The following is a 20,364-nucleotide window of genomic DNA, read 5'->3' on the forward strand; positions in this document are numbered from 1 at the left end:
GAGAGAGAGAGGGAGCGAGCGTGTGAGCAGGGGAGGGGCAGAGAGAGAGAGAGAGAGAGAGAGAGAGAGAGAGAGAGGGAGAGAGAGAGGGAGAGAGAGAGAGAGAGAGAGAGAGAGAGAGAGAGAATCCCAAACAGGCTCCATGTTGTCAGTGCAGAACCCAACACAGGTCTTGATCTCATGAACCATAAGATTATGACCTGAGCTGAAATTAAGGATTGGATGCTGACCTGACTGACATACCCAGGCGCCCCGTGTTTATCCACCTCTTATGAGTACTTGGGTTACTTCTAGTTTGGGGATATTAGAAATAAAGCTGCTGTGACCATTTATGAAGACGTCTCTGGGTGGGCCTATGAAGAAGTCTTCTTTTGCAGAAATACCTAAGAATGGAATGGCTGGATTGGATGGTAGGGCTTGCTTAATTTAAAACAAAACAAAACAAAACAAAACAAAACAAAACAAAACACAGTTTTACAAGGTTGCTGTACCATTTTACGTCCCCATCGGCTGTGGTGGAGAGCTTCAATTACCCCATATCCTCTCAGCTCTCGATAGGCCGGGTATATAATCGTGTCTCATTGTGATTTCAAATTGTATATCCCTGATGTCGAGGGATGTTGAACATCTCTCTGTTTATTGCCCATCCTTATCTCTTATTTGATGAAGTCTGTTTTCAGATTTTTTCCGTTTACGTATTCATTTTGCGAGAGCACATGCCCATGCAAACAGGGAAGGGGCAGAGAGAGAGGGAGGGAGAATTCCAAGGGAGAATCCACTGCGCTGACAGTGCAGAGCTGGATGCGGGGCTTGATCCCACAACTGAGAGATCATGACTTGAGCTGAAACCAAAAGTCGGATGCCCAACCGACTGAGCCGCTCAGGCGCCCCTGTTTTCAGATATTTAAATGGGTGGTTGTCGTCCTCTTATTGAGATGCAAGAGTTCTTTATATGCTCAGTACTACTCCTTTGTCAGATATGCATTTTATGAATGTTTTCTTTGAGTCTGTGGCTTATCTTTCACTTATTTAATGGTGAAAGATTATTTTATTTTGAAGAGCAGTTTTAAATTTTGATGAGGTTCCACTTACCATTTTTTTCTCTTACTGTTTATGCCTGTTTGTTCCAAGAATCCATTGTCTACCCCAAAATCACAAAGACTTTTTCCTGTGTTTTCTTCTGGAAGTTTTAGTTGTAGCTTTTACAGTTAGGTCTGTGGTCCACTTCAATTAGTTTTATATGATTTTTCCCATCTGAGTATTCAATTATTGTAGCACTATTTGTCGAAAACTTCCTTATTGAATTGCCTTAGCATCTTAAAAAAAAATGTCCATATACGTATGTGTTTATTTCTTGACTCCCTATTCTGTTCCACTGATTTACACATTTATCTTTTTGGCAATTCCAAACTGTCTTTATCACTGTGACATTATAGTAATTTTCGAAATAAGGTAGGTTAAGTTTTTCAACTTTGTTCTTTTTTAATTGCTTTGACCAATCTAGGCCCTTTGCATTTTGATATAAAGTTTAGAATCAGTTTATCCATTTACATAAAAAGCCCGCTGGAATTTTTGTTAGAATTGTGTTAGTTATCCTAACGATGAATTTTCTGATCTCTGAACATTGTCTACCACTCCATTTATTTAATCTTTACTCTTTTCCATGTAATTTTGGTAGTGTTAAGTGTAGAGTTAAAGGAGGTCTTATGTTCAATTTATTTCTGGGCATATTATGGTTTTGGGCATTATTATAAATGGAATTATAATTTTTCATCTTACTTCCTAGAATTTCACTGCTGTCAATTACTGTTGATTTTTATATATTCACCTTGTATTTGTTCTAGAGTTGTTTTTCGATTTAATAGGGTTTTCTACATGAGCCATTATATCCTCTTTAGGTACAACAAGATTACTTCTTTCTATTCAGTGTTTATGCCTTTTATTTCTTGCGTCTGGTTGCAAAGTCTAGGACCTGCAGTATAACGAAACACTTCCAATTGAATAAAAGTGACAGGAGCAGTCACCCTTGTCACTTTACAGATTTTAGGGGGAAATAGCTCGATCTTTAACCATTCGGCATGATGTTACCAAGAGGTTTTATGTGGGTGCCCTTTATCAAATTACGGAAGTTGCCTCCTATATCTAGTCCGCTGAGGGTTCTTATGAATTATTGAATTTTGTCAGATGTTCTTTCTTCATATATAGAAATGATGTTTGCTTACTCTTCGTCCTGTTAAGCCACTGTATTTTTTTTATTTTTAGTTATTGTTATTTTTTTTAAATGTTTATTTTTAAGTGAAAAAGCACGAGTGGGGGAGGGGCAGCGGGAGAGGGGGACAGAGGATCCAAAGCAGGCTCTGCGCTGACATGCGGCGAGCCTGACGCGGGGCTCGAACTCATGAACCAAGAGATCGTGACCTGAGCTGAAGTCGGATGCTCAGCCAACTGGTCCAACCAGGCACCCCAAATTACCTTGGGTTTTTAAATGCTGAATCAATCTTGTATTTTGGGGATAAACTCTACTTGATGATGATATATTATCCTTTTCTCTATTGTTGGGTTCTTGGCTAGTTTTTAAAGGGACTTTTGCATCTCTATTCACAGTGAAATTGGTCTATGATTTCCTTTTTTGTCATTTTTGGGACTTTTAAGTTTCATATTACAGGTGTGGGCCTTATAAAATGAAATGTGTAGTATTACCATTTCCTCTTAATTCCGCTGTTTTCTGATGGGGTTGGTATAAAATTGGTTTTAATTTTTCCTTGAGTGTTTGATAGAATTCACTAGTGAAATTATCAAGGCCCAGAGTTTTAATTTTGAAAAGAATTTTGGTGATTGATTCAACTACTAATAGATACAACGCCGTTCAGGTTTTTTATTTCTTCTTTTGTAAACTTGATAATTTGCTTCCCATACCCAGAATGCTGTCAGCTGAGCTGTCCAATTTGTTCCCCTAAAGTTGTTTATACTCTTATATTATTCTTTTAATATATATATACGACCCATGGTGATAACTTCTGTTTCATTCTTACCTTAGTGGTTGGTGTTCTGTCTCTCCTTCCCCTTTCTCTCTCTCTCTGTCTCTCTCTTTTCTTTCTTTCTTTCTTTTTTTTTTTTTTTGAATTGTTTTTTGGTGGTTTCATCGAGAGGTTACGATACACTTAACCCTTTAAGGTCTACTAAGTGTTAATAGCGTACTAATTCATTCAACGATGATACAGAGCGCTCTGCCCTTTATGTTACAGTTGTTACGTGAATTATATTTGTATTGAAAGCCCCACGAGTCAGTGTAATAATCTTTGCTTTAAGTTGTGATCTGTATCTTTGAAGAATTTAAGAGCGTAAACTCCTGTGTTTACTTTCTTATTTTTTTTACCAGTTCTAGTACTCTTCATTCATTGCTAAGTGTCTGAACTTCCCTCTGCTATTTTTTTCCCTTTGGCCTGAAGAACTGGCTTTGGTTGTTCCAGGGGGGGGGGGGGGGGGGGGGGCAGGTATTTTGTGGCATATTTTCTTAGCTTTCCCTTACCTGAAACATATTGTTTTTTGCCTTTGCCCCTGAAGGCCATTTTCACTGGATATGGCATTCGGGGTTGACAACCTTTCTCTTACTGTGCTTTAAAGATGCGTTCTGGTCTCCATAGCATCTGATAAAATATTAGCTCTCTTTTGGATTATCGTTCTGTGTGTAATGTTGCTTTCCTCTGGTTACTTTGAAGATGTCTTTCCTCTTATGCTTTGTTTTCAGCAGTTTGCTTTTGATGTGTTTAGGCATAATTTACTTCACATTTATCTGTTTTGGATTTGCTGAGCTTTCCGAATCTGTAAACGTGTATCATTTCCCAAATTTGCAAAGGTTTGAGCCATTATTTAAGTATGTGTTCGCTCTTCTACTTCTGGGTCTTCGGTCCCAGATGTTAGATCTTTTGATCTTGCCCCACTGGTCCGTGAGGTTTTGTTCCTTTTTTTTTTTTTTTTCTTTCCTTACACTTTGTTATTCAGGGCGAATAACTTCCGTTGATGCGTCTTCAAGGCCACTGACTCTTTTCCTGTCCTCTTTGAGCTGCTGAGCCCATCCAGTGTTTTTATTCCCAGTGCTGCATTTTTCAGTTCTCAGATTCCCATTGACTTCTTCCTTATATTTGCTCCCTGTGGAGAATTGTTCTGTGAGATTAAACACTTCAGTGGAGATCTGAAAAAGCAAGTGCATGACTTCAGCAGCCTTCGGAGACAAAGATTACAGTTCAGGATGGCCAGCAGTAGAAACTCAGAGCATAAGCAGGCTCTAAATGCTGAGTTTTAGAACTCAGTGAGCTGAACCCAAGACAAAAATCGGGCAATAGAAGAGCCACAGGTGATCCTGGCATTGGAGTTAGCGGACTCGAAGCCAGCTGTGACTAATGTGACCAAGATAATCGAGGGAAAGGTGGGGAAAGTAGCCAACACTACTTGCAACCCACTTAATGACGTTTGTTTTTCAGTTTTATGCGTCTCATTGGCACTGCGAGAGTTTCCATTTGGTTCTTTTTTATGGAGACCGGTTCTAAGAAATTTTTTAATCTGTTGTCTGGTTTCTCCCTGCTTTTCATTACATGTGCAATCGAAAAGAATGCGTGTTCTCCAGTTGCCGAGCGTAGTGTTGTCTTTTGGCTTTTGGTTTTTGTTTGACTTTGAAGGAGGTTCCACCCTCAGTGTGGGGCTTGAACTCATGAGCCCGAGATCAAGATCCTCCGACTGAGCCAGCCAGGCCCCCTGGGTGTAGTGTTTTCTACATGTCAGTTATGCTAAGTTTGCTCAGAACTTGGCATGTTTATTGATTTTCCTGCCTCCTTGTTCTGTTTTGGGGAGAAACTGAGTTTTGGTAACATTTTGTTTCTGGCTCTGGAAGGTGGTTATATGTGTTCATTTTGGGAAAATTCACTGAGCTCTTCACTTTCTTTACATATGTTATACTTCAGTAAACCATTAAAAAATATCCCAACACACCATTTCTTTTTGTCTCAATCTTTTAAAGAAAAGTATTACTTTGCCACTTACCCATCAGAAATGGAGATGACCATTAATAAGCAACATTTTGCCAATGCGAATTGGTACATACCTTCTAGAAGAGAAAGGCCCATTATAACAATGATACTCAACTCATTGTTTTAGCTTCACAGACCTCCCAGGGCACAATTCTGTACCTGTTAAAAGAACTCAAATCTGAAAGAACCTTGACTTCTTCAGACAGTAGTTTGGAAAGAGAATTCTTTGCTGAGGCACTTTTGTGAACTGTATTTGTATCTGTAATGCTTGGGGTAATTTCTCAGAACAGTGTTTGGGGCACCTGGGTGACTCAGTTGGTTAAGCGCCCGGCTCTTGATTTCTGCCCAGGTCATGATCTCACGGTTTGTGGGATCGAGCCCCACATCGGGCTCTGTGCTAAACGTGGAGCCTGCCTGGGCTTCTCTCTCTCCCTCTCTTTCTGTCCCTCCTGTGTCTCTGTCTCAAAATAAATTAACCTTAAAAAAAAAGAAGAGTTTTATCAATCTACTTATGCTTACCATTTCCTGCTAACACACTGTTTTGATAACAGGAACAGTTAGAGAAAGAGAAGCAGCAGAGCGATGGGAGGCCCATGAGTGAGAAAAGCTTTGAAAAGAAACGTAAGTAGTTTTCCCATGTCTCAACCGCTAAGTTACACGCTTGGTGTCGCGTCCTGGCGTGCTGACAGACCACGCCGATTTTCAGAGTTTGAGACAGAAAACTGGTCCACTTTCTCTCATTTTTTAAAAGGTAGTTTTCAAACATTGGCTGTTTCATGTGGCACCGGTTTAGGAATACATGAATAAATGCTGGGAGTCCGTGTGAAGGTTCAGATCCTTCACAGGGAAACTTAAAGTCTGACAACAGCAGTGCCGTTGTGCAATCGGTCACTGGACAGCTGAGATTGAAATATGTAGATATATAAATGCAGCGTATTTGGGAAAGAGCGCTTCTTAGCTAGTAGGACACCTACTCTCTGTGTTGTCTTGCGTGCTTATGGAGATTAAGAGCTCAGAGGAAATTGCAGCATTGAAAACAGAGTTTGTTTTAGGTAGAGACACCAAGACACCGACGACTCTGCCCAAGAGCATCCCCATCTCTGTTCCCGGACCCTCCGGAACCAGCACCCCGTCGACAAGTAGGAAACAGCCTCTTTTTGTGTCTCCTTTTCCCCTTTTATAAAATCAGTTCTAGGGAAAGCCATGCCACTAGAGGAGATGTATTCTTCTAAAACACCTTTTACCTTCTATCATTCAGTGTTTTGGGAGTTCTTGCTGAGCAGTAGGGGTAAGAGATACTCCAGTTAGCTCAACCGAGGAAAGGAAGCTGGACAAATCCGTGCCTCACGAAAGGGGGCGGGGGCGGGGGGAGTTGGCCAGGGGATGGGCGTAGGGCAGCCAAGGATGGACTGAACAGCTGCGTTTTCCTTCTGCTTTTTACTCCAGGCAAAGAAATCAAGAAATCCAAACTGATCCGAAGCCAGTCTTTTAATAATCAAGCTTTTCATGCGAAATACGGCAACTTAGACAAGTGTGCTAGGTATGGCATGTCAGCTATTCGTGTTCTAACCCAATTTGATTTTGCTAGTTACCTATCTTTACTTACGTGAAATATTTACACTATATAAAATGAGGGTTACTTTTGTGTTTTTTTTTTAATAGGTCAATAGATTGTAAGGGTGCTTCTGTAAAGATTTTATATAAAAAAAATTGTAGCCTGCCAGTTTGTGTAACAATGGGTATTCTGGCATTCTAGGAGGACTTTCTGCCATGGTGCCTTTCTGCCATGGAATCCATACGCTGTTTTATGAGGGAGGCGGTGCTCTGTCTGTCATGTGCACCACTCAGCTTCTAAGTGGCTGCGGACGTGTCCCATTCGCTAAGTAGAGGTGGACGTCCATTTGCTGTTGGTACTGTTTCCTTCTGTAAAGAAGCACTAGTGTGTTTTTGTGGCAAAGTGATCACAACAATTCTTCTGACGATAGATGAGTGTCTGGTTTCCCCTTTGGCCCCACGCACTGAATGATCAACAGTTAAGACGAGGAGAGAGTCAGCATAAATTCCGCGACCCTGACTTTTTATAAATGTTGTACACGTACAGTATGTAAGAGCTGCGTATCCGTCAATGAAAGTAACTTTAAGTCAACGTAAATGTCTTTAAAAGCATCTGTCAAGAAAGATAACATGGCATGGGAAAGATATGTCTTTCTTTTGTGAAAGATAGCTTACTCTAGCTTTTCAGCTACGTTTTTGGACGTTCTCAATAGACCTATCTGGACTTCCTAATCAATAGAATGATCTTGAGATGGGCAAAGAGATTACAACTGAAGAGAAATTATTTCCAGGAAAATTGTATCCGTATTATCTGTCGTAGTTGAGCATCAACAGAAAAACCGATTCTGCTGTAGCAAGTTTCAGGAGATGCTTTTAAGGTAAAGAAAGAATAGTTGTTGTGAGGCATGGTAAGCAATAAATTGAGAAGTAAAAGTAGCAACTGTGCTTCCACCAGAGGTAGAGGAAAGCGTTAAAGAGATTTAAAAGGACCAAGTGCCTAATGACTAGGGTGACAGAAGCCATGTTCTTGTATTTTAAACCAATTCACGTTCTTTTCTAGCAAAAGTTCTACAGTAGGATATACACCTTCCGTCTCAGGGTTAGGAAAGACTTCTGTGGTTTCACTAACTGGTAAGTAGAAATCGGAGCTCTTTAAAAAAATAATTGCTAAATTTAATGAATTACTGTTTTCTTTACATGACCTCTTTATTTCTGGAGACAGTGTTCCCCCTAAACTTGGATCTTTATCAAAGGCCTAAATGGTTAAACTTTTCCCTAGCAACCGAGAAAATTCTTGACTATGCCATTTTGTTTTCACCGTCAAGACTCAGAGTTCAATACTTTATTATTTTTTTTTAATTTTTTTTAAATGTTTGTTTATTTTTGAGACAGAGGCAGAGCATGAACAGGGGAGGGGCAGAGAGAGAGGGAGACACAGAATCCAAACCAGGCTCCAGGCTCCATGCTGTCAGCACAGAGCCCCACGCTGGGCTCAAACCCATAGATGGAGAGATCATGGCCTGAGCCAAAGTCAGATGCTTAACTGACTGAACCACCCAGGCACCCCAGAGTTCAATACTTTTGAAAGAAAGAAAGGGCAATAATCAAGTAGGTTCTTCCGTAGTCTGAGGCCCTCCTGAGGCACAGATTCAAAGTTTTGCAGTGATTTTTAAAGAAGCTAAAAAGAGTAGGGCTTCATGGTGGATCATATGTAGCCAAACATTTACAATATTACATATTTGAATATTTATACCAGGGGTCAGCAAACTTTTTCTGTAAAGGGCCAGATAGTAAATATTCTAGGCTTTCTTGGCCAAATTGGTTTCTGTCACAATTACTCAACTCTACTGTTGAGTAGAAGCAGCCATAAACAGTACATGATGGATAGGTATGGTTGTGTTCCAATAAAGTTTTATTTACAAAAACAGGCAGCGGGCAAGATTTGGCTTACAGACTTGTAGTTTGCTTACCTCTGTCTTATATAATAGAACACAATGATACCATGGATAAGGGAAAATATATTGCAAAAAATTGCTAATGACTGTATAGTTGTAACTTTTTGCCTTAGAAATACTGGCTGAAAGTTATTGAGCTATGGTAATTTTTTAGTGTGAGGAATAGCAAATCGACTCAAGAGGTCAGAAACTTTTAAAAGTTGGGTCACATGTCCTTTTCAGGTTGTGTTTTGAGTATTCTGTCTTCCTCTTACTATGTGTTTTTTATTCTCATGAAGAATGTACACCCACTGGCTGTAAACAGTATGTTTTCATTTGCCAGAAGAGAAAATAGTCCCAATATTAAAGCACTGATACTCATATACCGTATATATAGTAGACTATGAGTAACATAAGAAACCTGAAAGAATTTGATAACAGAAACGTGTTGAACTAAAATTAGCAATGCTTCTTGAAGTGAGGGCCATAAATAATAAAACTATTCATTACTTTTATCTTTGCAAGTCAGCGATTTCTTTAGGAGATACTAAGGGAACATTAAGGGTTTGTGAACTTTTGTTATATATATATTATATACATATAATATATATGTTATATATATATATACATACATATATATACATGTATGTATATATATATAGAAGTGGTTCTTCAAACTTGGCATGGATCCCATCTAGCCTCTTGGAGATGACTTCAGATGAGCATATTTAAATTTTTTTTAATGTTTACTTATTTTTCAAGAGAGAGAGAGAGAGAGAGACTGAATATGAACAGGAGAGGGGCAGAGAGGGAGGGAGACACAGAATCTGAAGCAGCCTCCAGGCTCTGAGCTGTCAGCACAGAGCCCATGCGGGGTTCAAACTCGCGAACCATGAGATCATGACCTGAGCTGAAGTCAGACACTCCACCGACCGAGCCACCCAGGATCCCATCCAGCATACAACATGACGTAAATTCACTTGTCAGCTCACCTTAGGCTTTCCTTAGCTGTGACGGTTTCTTAGCCTTTCCTTGTTTTTGGTGACATTCCCAGTTTTGAGAGGTAGTGGCCAAATATTTTGCAGGACGCCCCTCTATTAGAATTTATCTGATGTTTTTCTTACAATTACACTAAGGTTGTGGGTTGGAGGAAGGGTGACAGAGGTAAAGTGCCATTTTCATCACATCATACCAAGGTACACACTGTGACATGTTTTACCACATTTTATGTATTTTATCTCACTGTTTCATGACAGATCACTAGAAATGGGATGTTTGCCCCGGGGGGGGGGGGATGGGCAAGATGGGGGCAGGGGTGTGGGAGGTGCAGGCTTTGGGGGGTGGGTGAGCAAGGCACAGAGTCAGAAGTATCATCAGCGGCCTTGTAGGAGTGTAGCACGGTGACAGATGGCAGTTACACTTGCAGGGATACAGCACAGCGCATAGAGGAATCACCGTGTTGTACCCTGAAGCTAATTGTGTGTCCAGTGTACATAAAAAAAAAAAAAAAGTTTTACGGATAGAATTCTGTGCATTCCTTAAAATGTTTAAGAAAAAAAACCCCACTTGATTACATAGAAAAATAGTTAAAGATTTACGAAATCACAAAGTATGGTATCAAATAGGAAGCACAGGAGGTCCTTATTTGCGTAAGTTATACGCATAGGCGTGCACGTACGTAGCCTGCTAAGGGAAAAGAGACTGAAGCAAATTATATTAGGACGGTTAAAGACTATTGCTTCAGTTGCTAGAATTATGGTATTATAGATAAGTTTTATTTTCATACTGTTTTTGTGTTCTCCACTTTTAAAAATGCCTATAGGTTCTTGTAACGAAAGAATTAACGTGTTATTGCTAATGCTGTAAATCATTTCTTGACGCCAGGTGATATGTTACTGTTTATTCATTTTTTAAAAATTTTGTAGACCGAGGACCCAGACAAATACATTAAACCAAGAAAATACTGATTTAAAAAAAAATGTTTTTAAAGTTCTGAATTGTAGGGGCACCTGGGTGGCTCAGTCGGTTAGGCGTCCGACTTCGGCTCAGGTCATGATCTCACGGTTTGTGGGTTCAAGCCCTGCTTTGGGCTCTGTGCTGACAGCTCAGAGCCTGGAGCCTGCTTGGGATTCTGTGTCTCCCTCTCTCTCTGCCCCTCCCCTGCTCGTGCTCTGTCTCTGTCTCTCAAAAATAAATAAAAAGTGTTAAAAAAAAATGAAAAAAAAAAAAGAACTTTAAAGTTCTGAATTTTTTTAAAAAAAGCAATGAGGGGTGAGAAACACAAGGAGATAACCACTGCACAGACAGCAAAATGTCTAAAATTAGAAAGACTCACAATATCAAGTGTGTGTGAGGATGTAAAGCAACTCTCCAGAACGCTTATTCGTTGCTGGTGGAAATGCAGACTGGTACAACCACTTTGGGCAACTAGTTGGCGGTTTCGTATGCAGTTAAATATGCACTTGGTGTGTGACCCAGCAGTTCCAGTCCTAGTCTTTTACTTGGCAAGAAATCAAAACGTGTATCCATACACAGACTTGTACACACTTGTTCATAGCAGCTTCCTTTGTAATAGTCAAAACTGGAAAAAATCCAAATGTCTATCAGCAGGAGAATGTATAAGCAAATTTTGGTATATCCGTACAATGGCGTATCTGTCACCGATAAAAAGGAATGAAGTCTTGATACACGCAAAAACCAGGATGAATCTCAAACGAATTGTGCCGAGTGAAAGAAGACAGAAATACTGTATGATTCTGTTTACGTAAAATTCTAGAAAATGCAAACTAACCTTTAGTGACAGGAGGCCGATTGCCTGCGGTGTGAGGCGGGGCGACCAGAGTGCGGGAGGTAGGGATCAACAGGGTTCCCTCTTGATGGTGGCGATGCCTTCATGGCTGTGTACGTCTGTCAGACCTTGATCTGCGTGGTTTATTGCCCGTAAACTGTATCTTGATAAAATTGATTTTAAAAGAAAAAAAGCCAGCTGTCATTAACCCCAGGTTAGCCTCTTTCTTTGCTTATTCAGTATTTTCTTTGCTTATTCAGTATTATTCTGACTGTACTTGAACTCCTTTCAGATGATTCATTCCGTACTCGTAATGCCTGTAGTGCCCCAACCACCTTTTCTCCCAACGCTTCCCTGCCGGGCACCTCCCGTGGGACAGGTAACTCCGTCGATCCAAAGAGCAGTGGGAGCAAAGAGACACCACCACGAAAGGCTACCTTGTAAGTACTCCAGTGCTGTGCGAAGCGTACCATTCTAGGCTTTTCTCAGGCACTTCCCTTCCCACTTAAATGCTTTCCGAACAACAGACAATGTCCACAGTGAGGAAATGGTATAAATTGAAAGGAGTTATTGTCACGTGTGTCTCTGTCGGCTCAGAGACTTTATGTAAGATGACATATATGGCAAAGACACCGTAGCCTTAGGGAATCAGCAAGAAACTTCAGACGGTCCCATTAATATCCGAGACGCATTTATTTTTCCGTGAAGTGTTTGCATTTAGGGGATTTTTCTCTGAGGAGACACTGGGTGCTAACCGCATCCCTTTCGAGCAGCCAGCTTATGTACACAGTATTTAATCACCCGGCGCTTCGAAAGGTGGGTACAGCGAATGCCACTGGAGAAATACTACTGCAGCCCGTGATCCAGAGCTGTGGGTCCCGCAAACTGGAGATTTCTACAGACTGTACCTGGCCTTCAGTGTGGTGGTTAGAAAGGGCCTCTGTTCTTCTCCTTTGTGATTCCTTTCTGTGCGCTATTTATATCCACTGTTTGAATTGTGGAAGCCTTTGGTACTTCCAGTTTAAACATTTAGGAGAGTAGACTATAAAAATCTCCATGGTTGAGGCGCCTGGGTGTCTCAGTCGGTTGAGCGTCCGACTTCGGGTCAGGTCATGATCTCACGGTCCGTGGGTTCGAGCCCCGCGTCGGGCTCTGTGCTGACAGCTCAGAGCCTGGGGCTTGTTTCGGATTCTGTGTCTCCCTCTCTCTCTGACCCTCCCCCGTTCATGCTCTATCTCTCTCTGTCTCAAAAATAAATAAATGTTAAAAAAAAAAAAAAAATCTCCATGGTGAGACATCACATCAAGGTGGAACGGATTCATCCCAGATGCCCAAACGATCATTAAGGTGTACTCTTTCATATAGGACACCTGGACCTTCTGAGTAGAATGGACCTTAACCAGGACTCAGGTTTCCTTTTAAGCGTATCTCACTGAATTCATGAATATTCTCTAACGAAGTTGCTCGAATGCATCTTTTTTGCAGAAACTTCATGCTTTGGTCCCATTTAGGAACTGAACTATATCTTAATTTAGTCTAAATTTTAATTGGCCACTGGTATGTATACAAATATGGATGTATTTAAAATTCATTTAAAACTTAGGAACAAATTTATTGAATGGAGCTCTAGCAAAGAGTAGGACTGTATCATAGAAGAAAGCAATAGCAAATAGAAAAGGTAATACTGATATTAAAGGGTTTGTTTTTGTTTTAAGTTTAGTTTTGTTTATTCTTGAGAAAGAGAGAGCAGGTGGGGGAGGGGCAGAGAGAGAGGGAGACAGAATCCCAAGCAGCCTCCGTGCTGTCAGTGCACCGCCCGATGCGGGGTTCGAACTCGAACCGTGAGATGATGACCTGAGCCAAAACCAAGGGGCAGACACTTAACCGACTGAGCCGCCCAGGCGTCCACTAATATTACGGATTAGTAGCACTGATACAAAGGGTACTTTTATTTACGGAGAATGTTCTTTGCCCCAGCAATTACTGCTCAAGCGATTATACTATGGAAATTCCATGTAGAAGTCCTGAGGATAGAGGCAGGACAGGGTAATGGTCTATAGAGAGCATGGAGCTGGAGCCTTGTGCCCTGGTTCCAGTGGCAGCTAACTACTGCGTACAGTTCATTTCAGCACTCTGGGCCTCATTGTGCCCATCTGTGAAATGGGAGGGTGGGCTCGTGCTTCATCACTTAAGGTATCTTCTTCCCGTTCTTGCGCCCTGGTCCTTCCTGTCTGTCAGCCTAGTCCCTCTTCCTCTCAAAAGCTTGCCCTAGAATTCTTCTATTGAAGAACATACTTAATGATCAGAATGTAATTCATTCTCTTCCCAACTTATTTTTCTAAATGCCATAGACATTTTTTAACGTAAAGATGGCTAAAAGCTAATATTTATGCCAGCTCTCCTTTATTTCAGATTACTGTCTTTATCTGTTCTTTCGTTGTTGAGCATGTTTTTACTTTTTATAGACTGAATTTTCTCTTGCTCAATATATATATAATTATATTTGTAGAATTATATAATCAAATTATATAATTGATGGTTAAAAAATAAATGGAGACACACTCTAAAAAATCCCATCATGTGTTTCCTCTTTTCTGAATGTTTTGAAGAAGGAGGAATGTTGGTATTATAGCTGCTTTTTTATTTATTTATTAAAAAAATTTTTTTTAACATCTGTTCATTTTTGAGAGACAGAATACAAGTGGGGGAGAGAGGGAGACACAGAATCCAAAGCAGGCTTCAGGGTCCGAGCTGTCAGAGCCTGGAGCAGGGCTTGAACCCACAAACCACGTGATCATGACCCGAGCCAAAGTCGGCCGCTTAACCGACTGAGCCACCCAGGCGCCCCTTCAGCTGCATTTTTAGCAGGAGGCTGGATATCAAGTCCGTAACTGTATTTTGGTGGAATGTTCTGGTCTGCATTTTGTCACGAGTGCACAGTGCCGCGTGACTGGAACAGGTGATTGGTGTCTACGCTGGGCTTGTTTCTGTGAAGTGTTATCCATAATTCGGTGCCCGTTGCTGCGTCTGGATGAAAATACTCCTTTTTCCTTAAAATAAGCTTATGAAGTGATCTCAGAAGGTATTAATTATCTCAGTTTTGCTTCTCCAAAAAATTCCATGCGGTACGTTCTCCAGCTTTTCCGTGTCCTAGAGATGATACATCTGGTATTTCAGAGTACCAGTGTCTTAAAGGAGGTATCGGGATGCATCGTATCGTATGTCCTTTAAAGCCAGATAGTTGATATGCTTGGGCCTGTGTTAATTTCCACTGTTGTCCTACCAAAAAAAAAAAAAAAAAAAAGGCAGGAAGAGCTGTATGAATGGGATTGAATGCTTTGTTAGATGTGCATGGGATTTGGTAATTAAAGACAGTTCCAAGTAATCTTTAATGTGGAATTTCTTTTTCGTTTAAACAGAATCCTCATATATTAGATTTATTTAAAGTAAATTACATTTCTTATTTACTTTGTAAGCATTGAACGGATACAGTTTTTCATGTTTTCTCTTTTTCTCTTCACTCTCTCTTTCCCTCCCTTTCTGCCTCTTCCCCTCCCTCCCTTCTTTCTGTCTTGACAAAGAAAATCGAGAAAATCCAATCCTTAAATCATCCGCTTGATGAAGAAGGCAAAAGAAAGACAACTGGAGATAATGTGATTGATGGACAAAAGCTAAAGCAATGGCTGGGGCGTTTTTTTGTTTTTTTTGTTTTTGTTTTTTTGGGCTTTTGGTTTTTTTTTGGTTTTTTTTTTTTTTGGTTGATGAATGGAAAAGAGACCCATAATGGCAGCTGATGTTGATAAACTTTCCGTATTTGAAATTAGATTCCCTAGGTGGTATAATATGTATTTCTTGAGTAATAATGTGGTTACAGAATTCCAATGTCATAGTGAAGTGCAACGAAAACCAACTTTCGGTGTCCGCTTTAGGCACTGCTCGAGAGGAGACCAGTCTGCGTTCATCTGTGCGGGAAAGCAGCTGTTTAATTGTTCTAGAGTTTTAGCATTCAAACATTCTATGAAAGTCCAAATCGACTGAAATTGCTTTAGCTGATCACTTGAAGGGGCCTTGGGAGTAAGAGGCACTGCATTTTCTCACAAATCTCCAGGCCCGATTGAAAAGTCACACTGGAAAGGGTACAAGCAGCTGGCCGCGATTTTATCGGTCCCACGGTGGTGGCGACGGTGTTGTTCCTGGACGTTCTGAGATTTCCATTTGGCATTGAAAATTCTACAAAGATTTCTGAAAACTTTAGGTACAACTACCTTAAAAATAATAGATTGATGATTTCATTTCCTAGAAGAATTTATTTTATAAATACTTTGTTTACACTTTAGATTGTACTTGTCCTTACTGAACTTAAAATGATGAACCGAGTTTGAGTCAGCTGTTATTCTAAGCTATCATGCTTAAGCTACGTCAACAGCATTCCTTTGTCCTGATGCTAATAGTCCCATCAAAATTTGCCTGTGGAACATACACAATTCTTAATTTTAAAATGTCAGTTCTTGAGATCTACTGTATGAAGCTATTGTCAGCTTCCCTATTTCAAAATGCAACCCGCATCTAACTCTATTGATATTAGAAAACATTTGTTTTTTAAAATACATTGATGTATGATAAAGATGATCTAATTTGTGAATGCATACGCGCGTGTGGTTACTTTTTATAATGTGAAATGATGAATAATGAATTGACTCAAAATAAAACATAGGTTAATGAGATACCTGTGTTTGTGAGAAAAGTTTTAAGTACTTACCTGCAGTTTTTTTGTATTCCACCATTAAGTAGAGTAAGACCGTTCATTTTGAAGGAATGGCTGAGAACCACCCCAACATCAAGTATAAATTACTCCGGGGGCAGCAACTCAATGTGAGACTTCTCCAAGACGTTTATTTTCCCTTTTCCTTTCATATGGCCTCTTTGGAGCTAGTTTTAGTGATTCTTAATATCTTTCACTGAAGGACAGTCAGGTAAATGGAATTGCTGAACTCCTTAAAAATCGGGTAAAAACCAGGTTTGAGTGACGGGACGGTATCGACTCAGTGAATTCAGTATTCTTTGTGGATCTCATGTAACTGTTTCGACCGTGACCTCTGTTAGCATCTCTAACGTGAACCTGACTACGTGACTAGGAGAGCACGTGTGCGGTGTGTGACGTCCAATCACGTTCTTCCTGCACTTGGATTCATACTCGGCATTGACTCTGTTGCTTTAAATAAAATGGAGAATTTCACTTGATTTGTTCAATAATGACTCATAATAATAATAGCAGAGTTAGGGGATTTATTTTCCACCATGCATGCGGGAAAAGGGTAAAGTGTTTTGCCAGAGAAAACTCACTACTGCGTGTAAATGTCAGGAGTGTGCAGAAGTCAGCTGCGGTCTTGGTCCCACTTACGAAATGGTCAGTTAAGACGGCTAATCAACATTACTTTCAGAAGTATTGGGGCGCCTGGGTGGCGCAGTCGGTTGGGCGTCCGACTTCAGCCAGGTCACGATCTCACGGTCCGTGAGTTCGAGCCCCGCGTCGGGCTCTGGGCTGATGGCTCAGAGCCTGGAGCCTGTTTCTGATTCTGTGTCTCCCTCTCTCTCTGCCCCTCCCCCGTTCATGCTCTGTCTCTCTCTGTCCCAAAAAATAAATAAACGTTGAAAAAAAAATTTTTAAGAAGTACTTTTTTTCCCACAGAACGTGATTACTAAAACCACTGACATATCTGCTAAACTTATACTTCCAAGGACAGATATGTAAAAAAAATAAATTAAAAAGAAATAAGCGGGTGAAAAAACAAATTGGTGACAGTTACGAATATTCACATATATCTCGATTTACACCAGAAGCAAAATTGATGCTCTTCGTAAAAGTTCTCAGGGTAACAATTCATCAAATAGATCTTTTAAACCAGTTGTATGACATCTGGAGCTGTAGTGATACAGAGATGGCTGGCCCCCTTGTCTTCTTAATTATAGAAACTTGCATTCTTTTTAAAAAAAAATTTTTTTTAATGTTTATTTGTTCTTGAGACAGAGACAGAGCGTGAACAGGGAAGGGGCAGAGAGAGAGGGAGACACAGAATCTGAAATAGGTTCCAGGCTCTGAGCTGTCAGCACAGAGCCTGACGCGGGGCTCGAACCCACGAACTGTGAGATCATGACCTGAGCCGAAGTCGGACCCTTAACCGACTGAGCCACCCAGGCGCCCCTAGAAACTTGCATTCTTAAGGACAGGTTCTAAAATTTCACTAGTTAACATTACAAGTGAAATATCAGACCCATAGAACTCGGTTTAGCTGGCAGAAATGGAGATTGGGCTGAAAAGGAGTTTACTTATTAGAGAGGACACAGAGAGTTGTTCTTCTGTAACCTCATACACGTTTGAAAATCATTTCCATTATTTGACTGCCTGAGTTCAGACATCTTCCTGTGGAAGGATGGGTCCGTTTGCCCTGCAGTCGTGGGTGTATGCGAAATACTCAAACTGAAGGAGAACAGACTCTTCAGCTTGAGTAGGAGTTTTGCAGTCAAGATAAAGTGAATTGGATCAATTCAGTAATCTGTTCTCAGTTGTTACAGCGCGTGTGAATGTGGGTGAGTGTGTGTGTATATGTGTCTGTGCGGGAACAGTTTTTGAACCTGACAACTCAAATATAGTGAAGCCTTGTTACAACGTTCAGATTTCCACCCTCCCCCCCCCCCCCCGTTGAAACCGTGAAATTTTTTTGTAAGATCTATTGCATTTTTCATTGGTCTGCATTTTTTCACCAGACATAGATCCTTGGAAAAGCTGAAACCTCTAGTGTCTTAGGAATTTCTTAAAGCATATGTGGCAGGATTATTTAAAAAAAAAAAAAAGTTTTTATGGAGTAAGGAATAGGGCCATTTTTCTGCTTCTAAGGGTAATGTGTTAGATATAATTATTATGCTGTTACTGTTTTCAACACATATGGGGAGAGGAGGGGGGAGTTTGAGCTGCATGTTATAGGAGTCCTTCAATAATAATGAAGCTTTCAGTAACTGGGTTTGGCCCTACTTATTTCAGAGGCTATTATGTTCTCATGGACTTTCTTTTCTAGGTATCCTCTCTAAAAGGGAGTCATTTTAACTCCCTTTTATATATATCTCTTTCCACTATTTTTCTTTTCTTTTTTTTTTTTTTTCAACGTTTATTTATTTTGGGGACAGAGAGAGACAGAGCATGAACGGGGGAGGGGCAGAGAGAGAGGGAGACACAGAATCGGAAACAGGCTCCAGGCTCTGAGCCGTCAGCCCAGAGCCCGACGCGGGGCTCGAACTCACAGACCGCGAGATCGTGACCTGGCTGAAGTCGGACGCTTAACCGACTGCGCCACCCAGGCGCCCCTCTTTCCACTATATTTCTACAAACACACTTGAATGACAGAATACTAGCGAGTCAGTTAAGAATATCAGTTGGAGTTAGTCCTCTATTTTTGCCTCATTCTGGGTCCTAGAATTGCCTGGCCATTTACCAAGTGTCACCCAGTACTTTTGGAAAAAATGTAGGAATGAAGTAACCTGCAGATTTTAGAATGACAAAAAGTCCGTCTTTAGACTGCTGCTTGATAGTATTACCTTAAGTACAATTCACGTTACTCTGATTTATATTTATAGTCAAGAGGACTAAACAATAAATTAATTTTAGGTATATTTCAACACTGGGTAGCAAACAGATGGAAATCCAATTAGGCATTTAGTCGACACATTGAATATTCCAGATTCGCTAGGTCTATCCATGGTTCTCTGAATTTGCTCCTAAAATATCTTGTCTCTGCAACAGAAAATGACTAAGAAAATGGGGGGGGGGGAGGAGGGACGGTATTTGCTATTTTCCTTTTAACTTTGTGACAAAGCCCATGCTTATGTTCTGTTTAAGCAAAATGGGTCCCGACGGGGAATGAATGCATGCTGCCTGTTTAGTTGAATACTCAGATCGATGATTTAGGTAGAAGGCAGAAAGAATGAAATGAGCCAGGGGGTTAGGGGTCAACATAGACAGGGCTCTGGCTGCCGTGCCCCACCACATGGGTGACTTTGGGCAAGGGCTTTCCTTTCTTGGAGATGAGATTTTTTTTTTAACGTTTATTATCTATTTTGCGAGAGAGAGCGTGAGCACGTGAGCAGGGGTGGGAGGCAGGGAGAGGGAGAGAGAGAATTCCATGCAGGTTCTAGAGAATTCCATGCACGTTCTATGCTGTCAGTGCAGAGCTCCACCCGGGGCTCGAATCCACAAGCTGTGAGATCATGACCTGAGCCCAAACCAAGAGTCGGATGCTTAACCGACTGAGCCACCCAGGCGCCCCTTGGAGATGAGATTTTTGCCACGAAGGCAAAAGTGCCTGGGGCTTGTGAATGTCATCATGGCCCATGCCCGTGTCTCTGTTCCGCATTTCTTCCCTACGTGAAACGGAGGTATTGAACTTGATCTGTGTCTCACTGAACGCCTCTGTCAAATGATCTGATGCACCATGGAGTAGCCAGGGCCGCGCTGAGGCCAGTGCTGTGGTCAGGACTGACTGCAGCTGTTTTGTTCTCATTTTAGTCACCAAGAAATGATTCTATGACAGATTAAAACGCGGCTCGAGAGGGAAGTAAAGGGAGCGAAGCACATGACTCATGGAAAATGTGTCTTCCTCCCAAAGGCTTCGTCTTGAAATAGTGTTCCGATGTACCATTTTTCAAAGTCCGGATACGTGAGTCACAATGAAAGGTAAAGATACTCTACCAAACCCGTCTTGAGTCCATAACAAAGGCTCTGAGAAACAGGCTTAAAATACCAGACGGACTGTCCAGACATCTCCTTAAAATCAGTGAATTTAGGGGCGCCTGGGTGGCGCAGTCGGCTAAGCGTCCGACTTCGGCCAGCTCACTATCTCGCGGTCCGTGAGTTTGAGCCCCGCGTCGGGCTCTGGGCTGATGGCTCGGAGCCTGGAGCCTGTTTCCGATTCTGTGTCTCCCTCTCTCTCTGCCCCTCCCCCGTTCATGCTCTGTCTCTCTCTGTCCCCAAAAAATAAATAAACGTTGAAAAAAAAATGTAAAATCAGTGAAT

The 20,364-nt window shown here is 41.1% G+C and overlaps 1 protein-coding gene across 1 annotated transcript in view; it reads left to right on the forward strand.

The window, feature by feature from the left end:
* The window catches only part of PPP4R4 (protein phosphatase 4 regulatory subunit 4), a 104,134-nt gene extending 87,397 nt beyond the window's left edge, over positions 1 to 16,737 (forward strand). Inside the window, exons 20-25 of the mRNA XM_047863635.1 lie at positions 5,576 to 5,645; positions 6,077 to 6,163; positions 6,471 to 6,564; positions 7,639 to 7,709; positions 11,593 to 11,740; positions 14,882 to 16,737. Coding sequence (XP_047719591.1) covers positions 5,576 to 5,645; positions 6,077 to 6,163; positions 6,471 to 6,564; positions 7,639 to 7,709; positions 11,593 to 11,740; positions 14,882 to 14,906 — 495 coding nt within the window. The 3' untranslated portion in view covers positions 14,907 to 16,737. The remainder of the gene's footprint in view (positions 1 to 5,575; positions 5,646 to 6,076; positions 6,164 to 6,470; positions 6,565 to 7,638; positions 7,710 to 11,592; positions 11,741 to 14,881) is intronic.
* Positions 16,738 to 20,364: the final 3,627 nt, after the last annotated feature.

The sequence above is a fragment of the Prionailurus viverrinus genome, chromosome B3 (assembly GCF_022837055.1).
Source record: "Prionailurus viverrinus isolate Anna chromosome B3, UM_Priviv_1.0, whole genome shotgun sequence".
NCBI lineage: Eukaryota > Metazoa > Chordata > Mammalia > Carnivora > Felidae > Prionailurus > Prionailurus viverrinus.